The 16,540-nt window shown below is 45.9% G+C and overlaps 1 protein-coding gene across 2 annotated transcripts; it reads left to right on the forward strand.

Moving 5' to 3' along the window:
• Positions 1 to 4,816: 4,816 nt before the first annotated feature.
• LOC133417382 (AP-2 complex subunit alpha-2-like) lies at positions 4,817 to 16,423 on the forward strand. Of its 2 annotated transcripts, XM_061705131.1 has the most exons (23): positions 4,821 to 5,147; positions 6,236 to 6,304; positions 6,481 to 6,623; positions 6,946 to 7,139; positions 7,598 to 7,727; positions 7,956 to 8,057; positions 8,163 to 8,271; positions 8,635 to 8,785; positions 9,007 to 9,175; positions 9,702 to 9,839; positions 10,031 to 10,213; positions 10,280 to 10,377; positions 10,460 to 10,691; positions 11,007 to 11,177; positions 11,270 to 11,356; positions 11,745 to 11,908; positions 12,168 to 12,250; positions 12,767 to 12,856; positions 13,079 to 13,202; positions 13,902 to 14,018; positions 14,096 to 14,165; positions 14,277 to 14,411; positions 14,529 to 16,423. In XM_061705131.1, exons 1-23 carry the CDS (start codon positions 5,081 to 5,083, stop codon positions 14,604 to 14,606), a joined length of 2,904 nt encoding a protein of 967 aa, XP_061561115.1. In that variant the 5' UTR covers positions 4,821 to 5,080; the 3' UTR covers positions 14,607 to 16,423. The 2 variants fall into 2 exon arrangements, with proteins under 2 accessions (XP_061561106.1, XP_061561115.1); XM_061705122.1 differs by lacking the exons at positions 11,270 to 11,356; positions 13,902 to 14,018; positions 14,096 to 14,165; positions 14,277 to 14,411; positions 14,529 to 16,423 and having other exon boundaries at positions 4,817 to 5,147; positions 12,767 to 13,126.
• Positions 16,424 to 16,540: the final 117 nt, after the last annotated feature.

A 16,540-nucleotide genomic window follows, 5' to 3' on the forward strand; every position in this document is an offset into this window, starting at 1 on the left:
CTAGCATATTAGGAATTAAGAGGATTCGTGCTGGCTTTTCTCCTAACCTTGTAACCATGGGCATACCCTTGTTAAGTTATATTTCGTTTTATGCTGTTTTTAAAAGTTACGTAATTGACTCAAGTTGTGATTCTTGCTTCTGTCTCCTTCCTTGGGGTGAGCGTGTTGGTTAAAATAACCCTGACAAAACTTGGTCCTTCGAGCCGGACGCCAACATATCTGCGGTCCTCGGGGGTGTTGCTGACGGTGGTTGGTTGGCTGGTGATGAAAGATACATGAAACAAAAACATGAAGGATCAGTGGAATGTGCGGAGGGAGGATGATGAGACTCAACAACAGAGAGAAGGAGGGAGTGTAGCATCGGCTTTACAAAGCTTTACAACCAGCGGCATAATAGATGACGGTCAACCAGGAGGCGCGTACCAACGGCAATTGAAAAATGCCATATTGACAGGCGTGAAAGCAGAAGTAAGAGAGTGGATTAGAAAGCATAATGTGAGCATGCCAACCCAAACCTTAGATGACTTTTATGAACCATGCTAGACATGCAGAAAATGTGGCGAAAAAGAAAAAGAAAAAGCCACAGATTGGAAACCGACAAGTGACAAAAGAATAGAATACAGTAAAAATGTACATCTGTGGAGAACCTATCTAGGATGGCATATCAGGGCAACACATAGCTGACACTTACATTTTACATTTGAAGGAAATAGATACACATACACACGCCTCAAGACCGGTACTTCCAAAAGGCCTCTTCAAATGGGCAGCAATTACGAGCCATGGGCTTTGCCATGTCTCAACAGGAGGGTTGGTGCAGACAATAGAAGAAAATGAAAACTTTGTTGCAGACGGATTCCGATGCGTGATCGGGTGCTAAACATAACTCACAAGGAAATGTTAGACCGAAAAGAGGGCAGTTTCCTCAAGCAAAATATCTGTTCCACAGGATACACATGGATTTCATTGAGTTGAACAGATCAAAACAATACAGATATTGCTGTAAACACATCATCCCACAATATGGGATACCACAAATTATTTGGACCATTAACAACCCCAATTCCAATGAAGTTGGGACGTTGTGTTCAACATAAATAAAAACAGAATACAACAATTTGCAAATTGTTCAACCTATATTTAATTGAATACACTTACAAAGACAAGATATGATATAATGTTCAAACTAATATTTTTTTTTTTTTTTTTTTTTAGCAAATAATCATGAACTTAGAATTTTATAGCTGCAACACGTTCAAAAAAAAGCTGGGACAGGTGGCAAAAAAAATGCTCATCGAACACCTGTTTGAAACATCCCACAGGCTTATTGGGACCAGGTGGGTGCCATGATTGGGCAGAAAAGGAGCTTCCCTGAATTGCTCAGTCGTTCACAAGCAAAGATTGGGCGAGGTTCACCTCTTTGGGAACAAGTGCGTGAGAAAATAAGTCCAACAGTTAAAGGACAATGTTCCTCAACGTACAATTGCAAGGAATTGAGGGATTTCAGCATCTACGGTCCATAATACCATCAAAAGGTTCAGAGAATCTGGAGAAATCACTGCATGTAAGCGGCGAGGCCGAAAACCGACATTGAATGCCCGTGACCTTCGCTCCCTCGGCACCGCATCAAAAACCGTAAAGGATATCACCGCATGGGCTCAGGAACACTTCAGAAAAACCAATGACAGTAAATACAGTTCGGCGCTACATCCGTAAGTGCAACTTGAAACTCTACTATGCAAAGCAAAAGCCATTCATCAACAACACCCAGAAACGCCGCCGGCTTCTCTGGGCCCGAGATGAGCTCGGGCCCAGTGGAACAGTGTTCTGTGGTCCGACGAGTCCGCATTTTAAATTGTTTTTGGGAAATTGTGGCCGTCGTGTCCTCCGGGCCAAAGAGGAAAAGAACCATCCGGACTGTTATGGACGCAAAGTTCAAAAGCCAGCATCTGTGATGGTATGGGGCTGTGTTAGTGCCAGTGGCATGCGTAACTTACACATCTGTGAAGGCACCATTAATGCTGAAAGGTACATACAGGTTTTGGAGAAACATATGCTGCCATCCAAGCGACGTCTTATTCATGGACGGCCCTGCTTATTTCAGCTAGACAATCCCAAAGCACATTCTGCATGTGTTACAGCAGCGTGGCTTCGTAGTAAAAGAGTGCGGGTACTTGACTGGCCTGCCTACAGTCCAGACTTGTTTCCCATTGAAAATGTGTGGCGCATTATGAAGCGTAAAATACCACAACGCAGACCCTGGACGGTTGAACAGCTAAAGATGTACATCGAGCAAGAATGGGAAAGAATTCCACCTACAAAGCTTCAGCAATTAGTGTCCTCAGTTCCCAAACGTTTATTGAATGTGGTTAAAAGTAAAGGTGATGTAACACAGCGGTAAACATGACCGTGTCCCAGCTTTTTTAAAAACGTGTTTCAGCCATAAAATTCCAAGTTCATTAATATTTGCTAAAAACAATCAAGTTGATCAGTTTGAACATGAAATATCTTGTCTTTGTAGTGTATTCAATGAACTATAGGTTGAACATGATTTGCAAATCATTGTATTCAGTTTTTATTTGTTTAACACAACGTCCCAACTTCATTGGAATTTGGTTTTTAAATAACCAGTAACTGATTTTCCAATAACTCCTGAACAAATGCAAGAGATTGATCTAAGTGACGATATGAGGAAATCATAAAAGGATAAAGAAGTAGCAATGTGCAACCAGCTGCCGGATGAGCCTTTGTCTTTGCAGGAGGGCCAAACGCCCATCAAACCTGGTGACTGGGTCCTCGTCAAAGTCATAAAGCGGAAGTGCTGGTCTAGTTCAAGGTGGGACAGACCTTTTCAAGTTCTGCTGACAACACCTACTACTGTGCGGATTGCAGAGCGCCCCTCCTGGATCCACTTGTCGGATGTGCAAAAGGCAGGTACCGAAGCTTGATTCCTAGAACTCCCGCAGCTGTTTAGGAGCTGTGAAGCCGCAGGACCTGACCTCCAACAGATGGCGGCCGAGGAGGTGCCACAGCCTGCCTCCGTGCCGGTTGAGGAGCGCAAATGTGATCTCAACACACAGTCCGTGACAGAGGTTCTTCTCGTACAGCCTAAAGACTCCTGAACGCAACAAACTGAGGAGCATGAGGACAACGAGAAAAAAGACAATACAGACGGTAATTATCTATTGGGGTTATTTATAAACGCTCGTATAAAAGTTTGGGAAGCCGCAAATGAAGAAATATCAAGCATGCGATTGATGGTATTGCAAAATAGAATGGTGTTCGATCTGCTGACTCCAGCGCAAGGAGGCGTTTGGGTCCCCCTGGTAAATGACACTAGCTGTACATTCATTCCTGACAATGCTGCTGATGGACAAGAAGTGGCCGCCGCCATACAGACATTGAAAGATGTGAGAGATGCTCAAACACGAGATTTTGTCAACAAGGGATTCGATCCCTTTTCTTGGTTTACGTCTGGCGGATGGACGAGTGGCCTCCTCAAAATTTTCACTCCAATTCTAATAATTCTATTATTGTTTCGCCTATTTACTGGTTACATCTTTCCTTGTCTTTGCTGCATGATGACTAAAATGGCGACTAAGTATGTTTCTGGCGTCATGCTAAGCGATGAATACTTATCACTCCTAAAAGAAGAAACAACTGATGTGTATTGGAATGTCACGTGATGATGAGAACAAGGGTGATGTGCAGAGCAGCGGGTACTACAGAGTTGATGAGCCACACAACGAAGTTATGGGAAAGAGTCGTGGAGGCTAGACTCGGGACAGAAGGGAGTATTTGCGAGCAACAGTATGGTTTCATGCCTAGAAAGAGTACCACAGATGTATTATTTGAGGATGTTGATGGAAAAGTGCATTGTGTCTTTGTAGATTTAGAGAAAGCGTATGACAGAGTACCCAGACAGGAACTGTGGTACTGCATGCGGAAGTCTGGAGTGGCAGAGAAGTATGTTAGAATAATACTGGACATGTACGAGGGCAGCAGAACAGCGGTGAGGTGTGCTGGAGGTGTGACAGACGAATTGAAGGTGGAGGTGGGACTGCATCAGGGATCAGCCCTGAGCCCCTTCCTTTTTGCAGTGGTGATGGATAGGCTGACAGATGAGGTTAGACTGGAATCCCCGTGGACCGTGATGTTTGCAGATGACATTGCGATCTGCAGTGAAGAGTAAGGCTACAGGGAGAAGAGATAGGAAGGGTGGAGGACTTGAAATACTTGGGGTCAACCGTCCAGAGCAATGGAGCTGCCAGGCAAGAGAGACCAAAGAGAAGGTTGATGGATGTCATGAGAGAAGACATGAGGACAGTTGGTGTTCAAGAGGAGGATGCAGGAGAAAGGCCGACATGGAAAAGGATGACGGGCTGTGGCGACCCTGAAAGGAACAAGCCCAAAGGAAAAGAAGAAGATTGATGTTATTATTTGTATACTGTCTTCTGTAGCACCGCGGGGCCTTGAGTACCGTAATTTCAACCCTCTGTATGTTTTACGCATATTGAAGAATTGACAATAAAAGTACCTTGTACCTTCTAGTTACTGTATTTTAATGTTGGGCATCACTGTGGTACATATATATATATATATATATATATATATATATATATATTTTATTATTATTATTATTTTTTTAGGGGGGTATTTGGTTTAAAAGTGAATACTAGAGAGCACGTTACAGAGGCGTCCACCTGTGTCGGCGCCATCTTGGATGCCAAAAATCTGTCTGGTCCAAAAACTCTGCTCAGCCGTGTGTCAAGACCCAATAGAACGCGGCCCGAGTGAGGGCGGGTGTGTCTCGGTACGGATCGCGGCCCGAGTGAGGGCGCGTGTGTCTCGGTACGGATCGCGGCCCGAGTGAGGGCGCGTGTGTCTCGGTACGGATCGCGGCCCCGTCTGCTTCCTGTCTGTCTCGATCGTTGCTGGGACGCTCAAGCCGCCCGCTGTCGCTTGCTGGCCGGCCAAAATACAGCGCGGAACGCCGGCGTCTCCTGCCTGCCCGCCTGGCCGCTGGGAACGAGTGTGGACGAGGGGCCGGAACGTGTGACCTTAGCGGGGCGACGACGGCATGCCGGCGGTGTCGAAAGGGGACGGAATGCGCGGCCTGGCCGTCTTCATCTCCGACATCAGGAACTGTAAGTTAGCCGCCGAATAAACAAGACTTGACGAAGTGTTCAACTGGAAACGAGGAGTCGCTTCTGGACGTCATTGAGTGATTTCTGTTGTTTCCTGGGGTGCGGACGCTCTTCAGTCGCAACTTGGAAAAGCAAATTCGTGACATTTTGACGGCGAGCCGACCAACTAATTAGCTGTTAGCTGTTAGTGCTAGCTGTTAGCTGCTAGCTGCTAACGTCACGACGAAGGGCGTGACCGCCACACACTTTTAACACAAATGTCACACTTTCAAGTCTTGGAAAGTCCTGACAAGAAAGGGTCACATAGCAACCGCGTTAGGTTTGGACTCACTTGTCACTCGTTACTCGATTTAACTGCTACTTGCTAACTAGAAGATGATCGCTTCGAGTCATACGTTGTTGAGGTATCATATTTTTATTTATTTTTTATTTTTATATAGTTATTCAGATGTCGCAAGATTAACAGTTACGACAAAAAGAACTGACAGAAACAGTAGAGCGATATTAAATATTATTTTCTTTACAGGTAATGTGAAAAAAGTACTTCCTCTTGGAAAAGGATTTCGATTGTCAACGATTAATCGGCCACTATTTCATTTTAAATGACAGAAATAATCATGTAATTCCAGAAATAGTTGCAGCCCTATGTACTTAGTCCATAATAAATAAAAATTTGAAATGATAAAAAAAAAAAGAACCATCCTGACTAATAAACTGGAAATATTCGATAATCACTCAGCTCTACAGATAAGTGTTGAAAAGAACTTTTCACAAAGTCGCTGTGCTAATTGTACTCATTTATCCCTATTTAACTCCGTTTAATACATGAATTCATAGCGAACTCAACTTTGTAGATGATTGATTTCATGACAAGTGCGAGTCATACATGGTTTTGGTGCCATATTTACATAACCATATTGTTAAAACGTCACATTATTAACAGCGACCCCAGGCATCAAAGTCTTGACCTAGTCAACAAAAGGCGATTTAGCCTTTACTGTCAATCATCTGCCGAAAACAGGACGTGACCCAAACGGAAGTTGATGATCTTTGTTGTTGTAATTTTGTATTGTTGTATTTGTTTTCAGGTAAAAGTAAAGAGGCGGAGATCAAGAGGATCAACAAGGAACTGGCCAACATCCGATCAAAATTTAAAGGTAAGTGGACATGATAAGTGCGTACATAACAAACAGCACAGCATTTTCCAAACGCACTCACAACAGTCAAAAATCTGCCAGATGAAGTTTATATCTATAGCTTGTATCAGGAACACAAACAATATGTCTCCTTCCTGGCAATAGGCTGACGTTGTGTTGCACGTGTGTGTGTACAGGCGACAAGGCTCTCGACGGCTACAGCAAGAAAAAGTATGTGTGCAAGCTGCTCTTCATCTTCCTTCTGGGCCACGATATCGACTTTGGGCACATGGAGGCCGTCAACCTGCTCAGCTCCAACAAGTACACGGAGAAACAAATTGTAAGCCCACGTGTTCCCTTAAGACCTACGGTCAAATTTGGTTTTGGCCTCGCGTTTACGCTTTGGAGAGCTAAAAATGCGAACTTTATGAGGGGGTGTTGAAGTGGAAGCTTTTGAAAATGACATTGTCTCCCAGCGCTGAAAGATTCCGTTCCTGCGACACCGTTGTGACGAGAGGCGCAACAATAAAACGAGTTTGATAATCGATTGTTTCGAGTTTAACTTTAAATTTCATCCTGTCAACAACAAATATCCGCAGTTTACTGTTATCCTCCATGAAAGCAGACTGCGACGGTGTCATTTTGCCCCGTGTTGCCTTCAGGGTTACCTGTTCATCTCGGTGCTGGTCAACTCCAACAGCGACCTGATCCGCCTCATCAACAACGCCATCAAGAACGACCTGAGCAGCCGCAACCCCACCTTCATGAACCTGGCGCTTCACTGCATCGCCAACGTGGGCAGCCGCGAGATGGCCGAGGCCTTCGCCACCGACATCCCCCGCATCCTCGTGGCCGGGTGCGTGTGTTCGTATGGGGACCGACGCAGAATGAATGAGAATTGTCTTTTTTTTTTTTTTAAAATTATATTATATTTATTTTTCCCTCCATTCAGCAAAACTTTAATATCATAATACCACAACATTCTCTTGTCAAAATACGGCTTTATTCTCATTTGACCCCTTTTACTTTTTATTTATTATTATTTGTTTTTTTTCACGAACAAAAGAATGCAGTCCTATTTTTTTTTTTTAGCAAATAAAGGGGTCTTTTCCAGAATGGAAGGCTTTTTGTATAATTGTTAAAATATGACTTTCACCTCTGAAAACTTTGACTTTGTCACAAACTTGGGAAAAATCCGACCGCGACTTCCTCGACAAGATCCGACTTTGTTCTTGTTCGCTTTTCTTGAAAACAATGTAACTGTATTCTCATACCATTCCAGCGAGATGTTTCTAATCGCAAGATTGTGTTCAGGGACACCATGGACAGCGTGAAGCAGAGTGCGGCGCTTTGCCTCCTGCGCCTGAACAGGACGTCACCTGACCTGGTGTGCATGGGCGAGTGGACGTCCAGGGTGGTCCACCTGCTCAACGACCAGCACCTGGTAACACTTTGCTGGCAGGATTGCTTCTTCCTATCTACCAAATAAATGTACATATGGAGTATAAATCCAAATGCTACTCAAAATCCACCCAATACATATTTAAGCCGGATGAAGGGCGATACGTTTGGTGTTGCCGATACTGATACCAATTCCAATACTTGATATCTGACAGATATGATTTAAGTGGAAGTCAAAAATGTGTGTTTTTTTTTTTTTGTGTGTTTTCAGGGTGTCGTGACAGCAGCCACCAGCCTCATCAGCAGGCTGGCCCAAAAGAGTCCGGACGAGTTCAAAACGTCCGTGTCGCTGGCGGTGGCCCGACTCAGCAGGGTGGGTGTCGCTGGGCAGCTAGCTGGGGGGGGGGGGGGGGAGATAAATAAATAAACAAACAAATAAATAAATAAATCAGCTTTTATAGAAAACATTTTTGCGCAGATTGTGACGTCGGCGTCCATCGACCTTCAGGACTACACGTACTACTTTGTGGCGGCGCCGTGGCTCTCCGTTAAACTGCTGAGACTGCTGCAGTGCTACCCTCCGCCTGGTGCGTATTCTTGTCCTCATGACATCTCGCGCGTGTGCGTGTGCCTGCGCTCAAGTCCTCACCTACGCAGATGTGATGGGATTACTACCACCGATTGTATTGTGTCTGTATTAACATCCCAAAAGTGGAACTCGCAATACTTTTAAGAAAGCCCACTCCTACCTAATATTTATATTATAAATCATTTTGATTATTTATTTCGTATTCTGATTGTTGAGATGTTTCTCAGGGGTTTTTGTTAGCTATAATAATGCGTTGTTCTACCACTGCAGCAAGTGCAGTGCAGTCCGCTGTCAAACGAACATCTTCCCTGAAGTGAAGCGAGTGGAAGCGAGTGAGTGGTCTTCCGGTTGTCTTCCACAGAGGACACGGCGCTGCGAAGTCGCTTGACAGAATGTGTGGAGACCATCTTGAACAAAGCCCAGGACCCTCCCAAGTCCAAGAAGGTTCAGCACTCCAACGCCAAGAACGCCGTTCTCTTTGAAGCCATTTCGCTCATCATCCACCATGACAGGTCCAACTCTCAGCAGCAAAACACTCAATAGACCATTTGATAGTGTTTGGAAAGAATAGGCGCCGATGTACTTCCGGGTGCCAGAATGCGGTTGACTACTACTGCTGCTGACCTCGACTCAAACCGTGACAGAAACAGTCATTGACATGTTTGCAACATAACATAAAGACACAAATCTAATTGCAACGGGAATTCCATTTCTTCTTCTCGACCGACTGCAGCGAGCCCACGCTGCTGGTGCGAGCGTGCAACCAGCTGGGTCAGTTCCTGCAGCACCGTGAGACCAACCTGCGCTACTTGGCCTTGGAGAGCATGTGCACCCTGGCCAGCTCCGAGTTCTCCCACGAGGCCGTCAAGACGCACATCGACACCGTCATTAACGCGCTCAAGGTCAGCGCACGCCTGCTGCTGCTGCTCTTTGAACAATTGCAGAAACAAAACAGAAAAAGTACTGCACGCTTATTTAAAAATGACGAAGTGAGACCATCATCACAACATATTGTAATTCACACACACTTGAGAAGAAGAAGAAGGGGAAAAAAAAAAAAAAAAAAAGGTTTTTATTTTTGGAATTCATCTTGAAAAGCTCTCCTTGTGCATAAAGGAACAGTGAGTCGAGCGAAAGAATAAGCTCTTTGCTGTTAAATGTGCTAAAATGTGTGTACATTATACATGAATTCAATTGTAACTAACCGAGAAATAACATGTTCTACTTAATTTCATATAGCACATTTATAAAAACGTGTACTTTATAGTTAGACCTTTTTCAAAACGATAGCTTGCAAACTACTACCCTATGAAATGAATCTTTACACGTGTAGATCTTTGGCTTTCTGTCGCTTATGTTGCACGCTCCGTTCGGCGGTCGTCATCAGATTAGCCTGGAACGATCTGTTGCCGCGTGTCTTTGCGGCAGACGGAGCGAGACGTGAGCGTTCGCCAGCGTGCGGTGGACCTCCTCTACGCCATGTGCGACCGCAGCAACGCCAAGCAGATCGTGGCGGAGATGCTGAGCTACCTGGAGAACGCCGACTACTCCATCCGGGAGGAGATAGTACGTCACGCTTACTTGTTAATATTTGCACTCCACTATAAAAAAAAATATATCCGTCAATCAATTTTTGAGAAAGTAACGTGCGCAGTACCATCTTTTGAACGTTTTTTTTTTTTTTAGGTAACATATTTGAAGAGGGGTGTGCAGACTTTGAGAAATCCAATTTTCAACGGCGGTTTCCTCCCCTCCAGGTGCTCAAGGTGGCCATCCTGGCCGAGAAGTACGCGGTGGACTACACCTGGTACGTGGACACCATCCTCAACCTCATCCGCCTCGCCGGGGACCACGTGAGCGAGGAGGTGTGGTATCGCGTCATCCAGATCGTCATCAACAGAGACGACGTGCAGGGCTACGCCGCCAAGACCGTCTTTGAGGTGAGCGCCGACGAGACGTGGCCTTGGACTTCCATCTCACCGTCGGCGAATCCCCCCCCCCCGTAGGCTCTTCAGGCGCCCGCCTGCCACGAGAACCTGGTCAAAGTGGGAGGCTACATCCTGGGGGAGTTTGGCAACCTGATTGCTGGAGATCCGCGCTCCAGGTACATGCGGTATGTTCACTTGCTGTAATACACTTGCTAAACAATCAAACGGGGGGGTGGGGGTGGGGGGTGTTGTCTTCAGCCCGCTGGTCCAGTTCAACCTGCTGCACTCGAAGTTCCACCTGTGCTCGGTGCCTACGCGGGCGCTGCTGCTGTCCGCCTACATCAAGTTCATCAACCTGTTCCCGGAGGTGAAGGGCACCATCCAGGCGGTTCTGCGCTCAGACAGCCAGCTCCGCAACGCCGACGTGGAGCTGCAGCAGAGGGCCGTGGAGTACCTGAGGCTCAGCTGCATCGCCACCACGGACATCCTGGTATCTTCAACTGCCACTCGTCTTGTACATTTTTATTCGGATAAACCCCGAGAGATGTATCGTCTCGTTTCTGAGCGGGGGTCCCGTCGTACATCACGAGCAAAACAAATGGCAAAAAGAACTTGCCTTGTAAAACTTGTAAAAGCCCATCAAAAAAAAAATAGTGCTTTCAAATCTACGATATAGTCTATTTGAAAGAAAAGTGTTTAAACAAAGGCATTGCCGTGATGGCGCTTAGGTCAGCTGGTAAACTATTCCAATCTGATGGAGCTTTGGATTTCAAGACGAACTTTAAAAAGCTGTTTTGCCCCACAGGCCACCGTCTTGGAAGAAATGCCTCCTTTTCCAGAGAGGGAGTCTTCCATCCTGGCTAAGTTGAAGAAGAAGAAGGGACCCGGCAATCTGCCCGGCATCGACGACACGAGGCGCAACGTGAACGGCGCTACGGAACACTGCAACGGCGAGAACGGCGCCGCCGCCGCCACGGTAACGCCCCAACTTCACGTGCTCGCTTTGCTTTTTGTCTGCACGCTGACTTTCACTTCTTCTTTTTCCCTGCTTTTTCCTCCCTCCGTCAGTCCTCTCCTTCACTGATGATGGCGCCTCTCGCCAACAGGCCCCGTCCCGCCCACTCTGTTCCCATCATGCTCTCTGCCGGCACGATGGTACATCCCGACTGTAGCATTATCTGTGCCCCCCCTCCCTGCTTAAGATGCAGCTGCACGACCTAATGAGAGCCCACATCGAATGATGTGTGCCTAATGTTGTGGCCCATGATTGCGTATAAGCTGAGGCTTAACAACGTTTACGGTGTTGTGATTTGCTAAAACATGCAATTTAACGATTCATTTATTTGTGCCGATAGCATGGATACGCGAGTTCTTTTTTTGGGTTTAAAACATTCCGGCTTTGCTTGTCATTGTCGAGTTTAGCAAGTGCGCTTGCCTGCGGCTCCGCGCGCCACAGCGTAAACTCTGCATGAACGTTGTTTTGTGAGAAAGCAAGAGTCTTGTTTGCTTTCGAGATGAATTTTGTCTCACGCGTCCCACACAGAACTCAGCGCATCCCTTCAACGACCTGCTCAACCTGAACTCGCCCGCCGCCGCCGCCGCCAACTCCAGTCTGCTGGTGGACGTCTTCTCGGACGCCACGCCGGAGCCCGCCTCCGCCTTCGCCTCCCCGCCTGTGCCCGACGTCTCTGACGAGAGTTTCGGCAGGTTTGTCCCGCTAAAACCAATACGAGTTCTTTTAATAGTGGAGGAGGGGCAACTCATGCCGGATGCCGATATTGTCGTTTTAGCCACGCCCCCAAAAAAGCAGTCAGGCTGAAATGGTGAAAAGCAGTTTTAACGCTTCATCTCCACAATTCAGCACTACATAGTTCTTAAGTCCTTACACGTTTTCAGTATTGATCTCCGAACACGCGTAAACCCCGCTGTCGTGTTGCCGTGTGTGTCTTTTTACGTGTTCACGCAGGTTTGTGTGCAAGAACAACGGTGTCCTCTATGAGAATCACCTTTTGCAGATTGGCCTGAAGTCCGAGTACCGGCAGAACCTGGGTGAGCAGCGTTCATTCCGCCGAGATCTTTGCCTGTAGACTCTTGCACGTTATGCAAATGAGGGTGAAGCCCCTCCCCCTGGAAACACTTCAACTTGTCATACATAATGTGCGAGAGGCCACACAGAAGTGTGTACCTGGTGCTAGTAGTAGTCGTGAATGCAAAGCTCCTTGTGCCTCCCTGTTAAGACAATTTAGCGCGCTAGTAGATCAACTTACAAGTAATCCCCCCCCCACTGTCCTCTACATATTACTAGTGAGGCAAAACTGTGCACTAGTGGACAACTCTGTGCTGCTGGTATTACTAGGGACATAAAATTCTACTAGTTCACATGGAGCCCTTCACGAGTAGTACTAAAAGCATACAGATGTCAACTACTATACAGTTTTGCCTCACTAGTAACACATAGTTATTCTACTAGTGTGCTGAATTGCCCATGTCCTAGTAAGCACAAAGAGCGTACTAGTTCGTGGAATGAATGTTGCGTCCTCGTCATGTTCAACGTGGGCCCTCCAGGTCGCATGTACGTGTTCTTTGGCAACAAGACGTCCAGCCAGTTCCTCGGCTTCTCCTCGTCGGTGACCAGTGACGACACACTCCAAACTCATATCCTTTCGAAGTTTAATTATTATTATTATTTTTTTAAACGCAGCTTTTCATTGCTCTGTGCGCATCTGTCGGTTTTTACACTGCCCCCTGGTGGTTAAAGCACGCACACCAATGTGTGCACTTCATTACTGCAAGAGATTTTGTATTTTTTTTCCCCAGCACAGGTAATTTAGTAACAGCAGTGGCGTTTCGTGGTTCTTTCTTTAATCACCAAGCCACATGTGAACGTCCACGCCAAGGCGGTGGATCCCGTGATCGAGGGTGGCGCTCAGGTTCAGCAAGTCCTCAACATCGAATGCGTGGCGGAGTTCAACGACGCCCCTCTACTCAACATCCAGTTCAGGTAGGCGCCCCTGCGCTCGCTTATTCTATACAGGACATCCCAAAATGATCACGCTTTCCAAATTTGATTATGTGACAACCTTATTCCAGAATGGATTAAATTAATTTCCCCCCCCCCCCCCCCCTCATATTTCGACATACAAAAAACCACAATGACGATGATTTTTGGAGATTTAAAAAATAAATAAATAAATATCATAACAGAAGTATTTACGGACAGCCTTTGCCATGACGCTTACAAATTACTTTACCCATAAATTAGCATTTTTCTCATAAAACGATGGCTTTGTTTTGTCATGATACAACTTAATTCTTCTGGGAAAAAAATTTGAATCGTAAAAATATAACTTGATTCTCCCAAAATCTCACCCGCCCCCCACCCCCCCATCAGGATTTTTTTTTCTTGTAAAATGTTTTCAGAAACTTTTGAGTCTTTAATAATAATATAATTAAAAAATTGTTTTCATCTCCCCGATAAAACTATCACTGTTTTATTTTTGTTTTAATATGTTAATATATTCTGCAGAAATTCCACGTTGTGGCACGATGTGGTACTAAAGGCACGCAACTCTAAATTCGGACTTGGCTGTATACTGTAAAAACTCATTAAAAAATGCTTAATCTTTAATATAGCAGGTGTTCACTGTACATGAGATGGACAGACTGGCAGATCTGTGTGTGTGTGTGCGGGTGGGCACAGGTACGGCGGCGCAGCACAAAACATCTCCATCAAACTCCCCGTGATGCTCAACAAGTTCTTCCAACCGACGGAGATGACGACCCAAGACTTCTTCCAACGCTGGAAGCAGCTCGGCCTGTGAGCCCCCCCACGCGGAGACGCCCCAAAAGAGCCGCATCAGTCGTCACAGATTTGCTTGTTTTCCCTCTTCTCAGCCCTCAGCAGGAAGTCCAGAAGATCTTCAAGCCCAAACACCCGATGGACACTGAAGTGACCAAGGCCAAGGTTGGCTTTCAACAGTTACCCAAAAAAATTCGTATAGTTAACATATTCTGTTTTGTTGTTTTACCTTTCCCTATTAACACCTCCGTTGTGGTTATTTTTGTTGCTTGTTAGATTTTAGGCTTTGGCGTGGCTCTGCTGGAGAGCGTGGATCCCAACGCCGCAAACTTTGTCGGAGCTGGCGTGGTTCACACCAAAACCTCTCAGGTGGGATGTCTTCTCAGGCTGGAGCCCAACACGCAAGCGCAGGTGACACGCACAACATACACGCATGCACATACGAACATGCATGAACACACACACACACACACACGGGTGTGTTAGCTCAGTGCGTAACTGTGCGTGTCCGTGTGTGTCTCTCATCAGATGTATCGTTTGACTCTGCGGACCAGCCGTGACACCGTGTCTCAAAGACTTTGTGATCTGCTCTCAGATCAGTTCTAGAAGCTTCTTTGTACAGTGTAAAGTCTTTGTTTTTGTTTTTCCTCAAAACTATTTTTGGCACAGACAGTGAGTGCCACCAGAAAGTATTCACACCCCTTCACGTTTTCTACATTTTGCTATGTTACAGACTTATTCAGCATTAAGTATTCACACCCTTTGCTATGACATCTGATTTCCACTGATCATCCTTGAGATGCTTCTAAAACTTGAATGGTGCCCACCTGTGGTAAATTCAGTCGATTGAACATCATACAGCTGTCTACAGTGTATAAGGTCTCATAGTTGGCAGTGCATATCAGAGCAGAAACCAAGCAATGACGTCTAAGGAATTGTCTGCAGGCCTCCGAGATCGGATTGTGTCGAGGCACAAATCCGGGGAAGAATTTCAGCAACGTTGAAGGTCCCGAAAAGCACTGTGGTGGTCCCCATTATTTGGAAATGGAAGAAGTTTGGAACCACCAGGGACCCTTCCTAGATCCGGCCGTCCGACCGAGCTGACTAACCAACTGAAGAAGGGCCTCAGACAGACAGGTGAACAAGAACCCTACGGTCACTAAGGCGGAGCTCCAGTGTTCCCTTGCGGAGGTGGGAGAACCATCCAGAAGGTCAACCATTGCTAACGCACTCCACCAATCAGGCCTTTATGGTAGAGTGGCCACCTTAAGGATTCTCAGACCTGCAGAAACAAAATTCTCTGGTCTGGTGAAACGTTTTGGTCAACTTTTAGACCTGAATTGCAAGTGTCATATCTGGAGAAGAAGAGGCACTGCTCATCACCTGGCTAACACCTTCCCTACTGTGAAGCACGATGGTGGCAGCATCATGCTGTGGGGCTGCTTTTCTACTGCAGGAACTGGATGACGAGTCCGCATAGAGGCTAAGATGACAGCTGCCAAATATAGAGAAACTCTTCAAGAACTTGCTCCAGAGTGCTGTGGAACTCAGACTAGGGTGTCGATTCACCTTCAAACACGACAAGGACCCAAAGCACCCAGCCAAGATAACAAAGGAGTGGCTTCAGGAGCAGCCTGCGATTGTCCTCGAGCGGCCCAGCCAGAGTCCGGACTGGAAAGACCTAGAAATGGCTGTCTACTGGAACTACCCATCCAACCTGACTGACCTTGAGAGGATCTGCAGGGAAGAAATGGGAGAAAAAGCAGGTGTGCCAAGCTCGCAGAGACATACCCAAGAAGACGTGAGGGCAACAAAATATTACGCCAAGGGTGTGAATACTTACGGGCCTATTATGTTTACATGTTCAATACATTTGCACACGTCTGAAAATATTTTTACTTTTGTCATTCTGGGATATTTGATATTTTAAAAGAAAACTACACTCAAATCTTCTTTAGAATAACTACAACATAGCAAAATGTGGGGAAAAAAGTGAAGGGGTGTGAATACTTTCCGGTGGCATTTTACCTTTACGGCCTTTGACTCGCAAATGTCCACTTTTCCAATGCGCCGACCTGTGGGCTGAGCACACTATTAAAGTTTTTTTTTTTTTTTTTTATTTAATTAAAATAAGGCTCTTGCCGTCTTGTCCCCATTTTGCACGTGAGTACGATGTTACCATGGCGGCGGTGCTTTTAACACATCGGCAGCGTTGTTGTTGTTTGCAGACTTTTAAAGCAACACGCGCACACACTTAGTACTGGAGCTCCCAATGGTGCCTTTTACATGAAACAAAGCACACTGCCTCACTACTTCTACCTGAATGCATTTCACATGCCAGACACTCTATGTTTCTATTTTCTAATCCTCGTCACTGCCTTAAGAGTGGTTTTGTTTGGAAATAAACGCTTTGTCCTCTTAAACGGCCGCTTGTATGTCCTTTTAACGGGGATTTAGAAGGTAATGGAATGGAAATTTGAAAGTTTCACACCATTTATACAGTGGTACAGAAGCGCATTTCAAACACTTCAATCAAGGCA

Source organism: Phycodurus eques, chromosome 2 (genome assembly GCF_024500275.1).
Source record: "Phycodurus eques isolate BA_2022a chromosome 2, UOR_Pequ_1.1, whole genome shotgun sequence".
Lineage (NCBI taxonomy): Eukaryota > Metazoa > Chordata > Actinopteri > Syngnathiformes > Syngnathidae > Phycodurus > Phycodurus eques.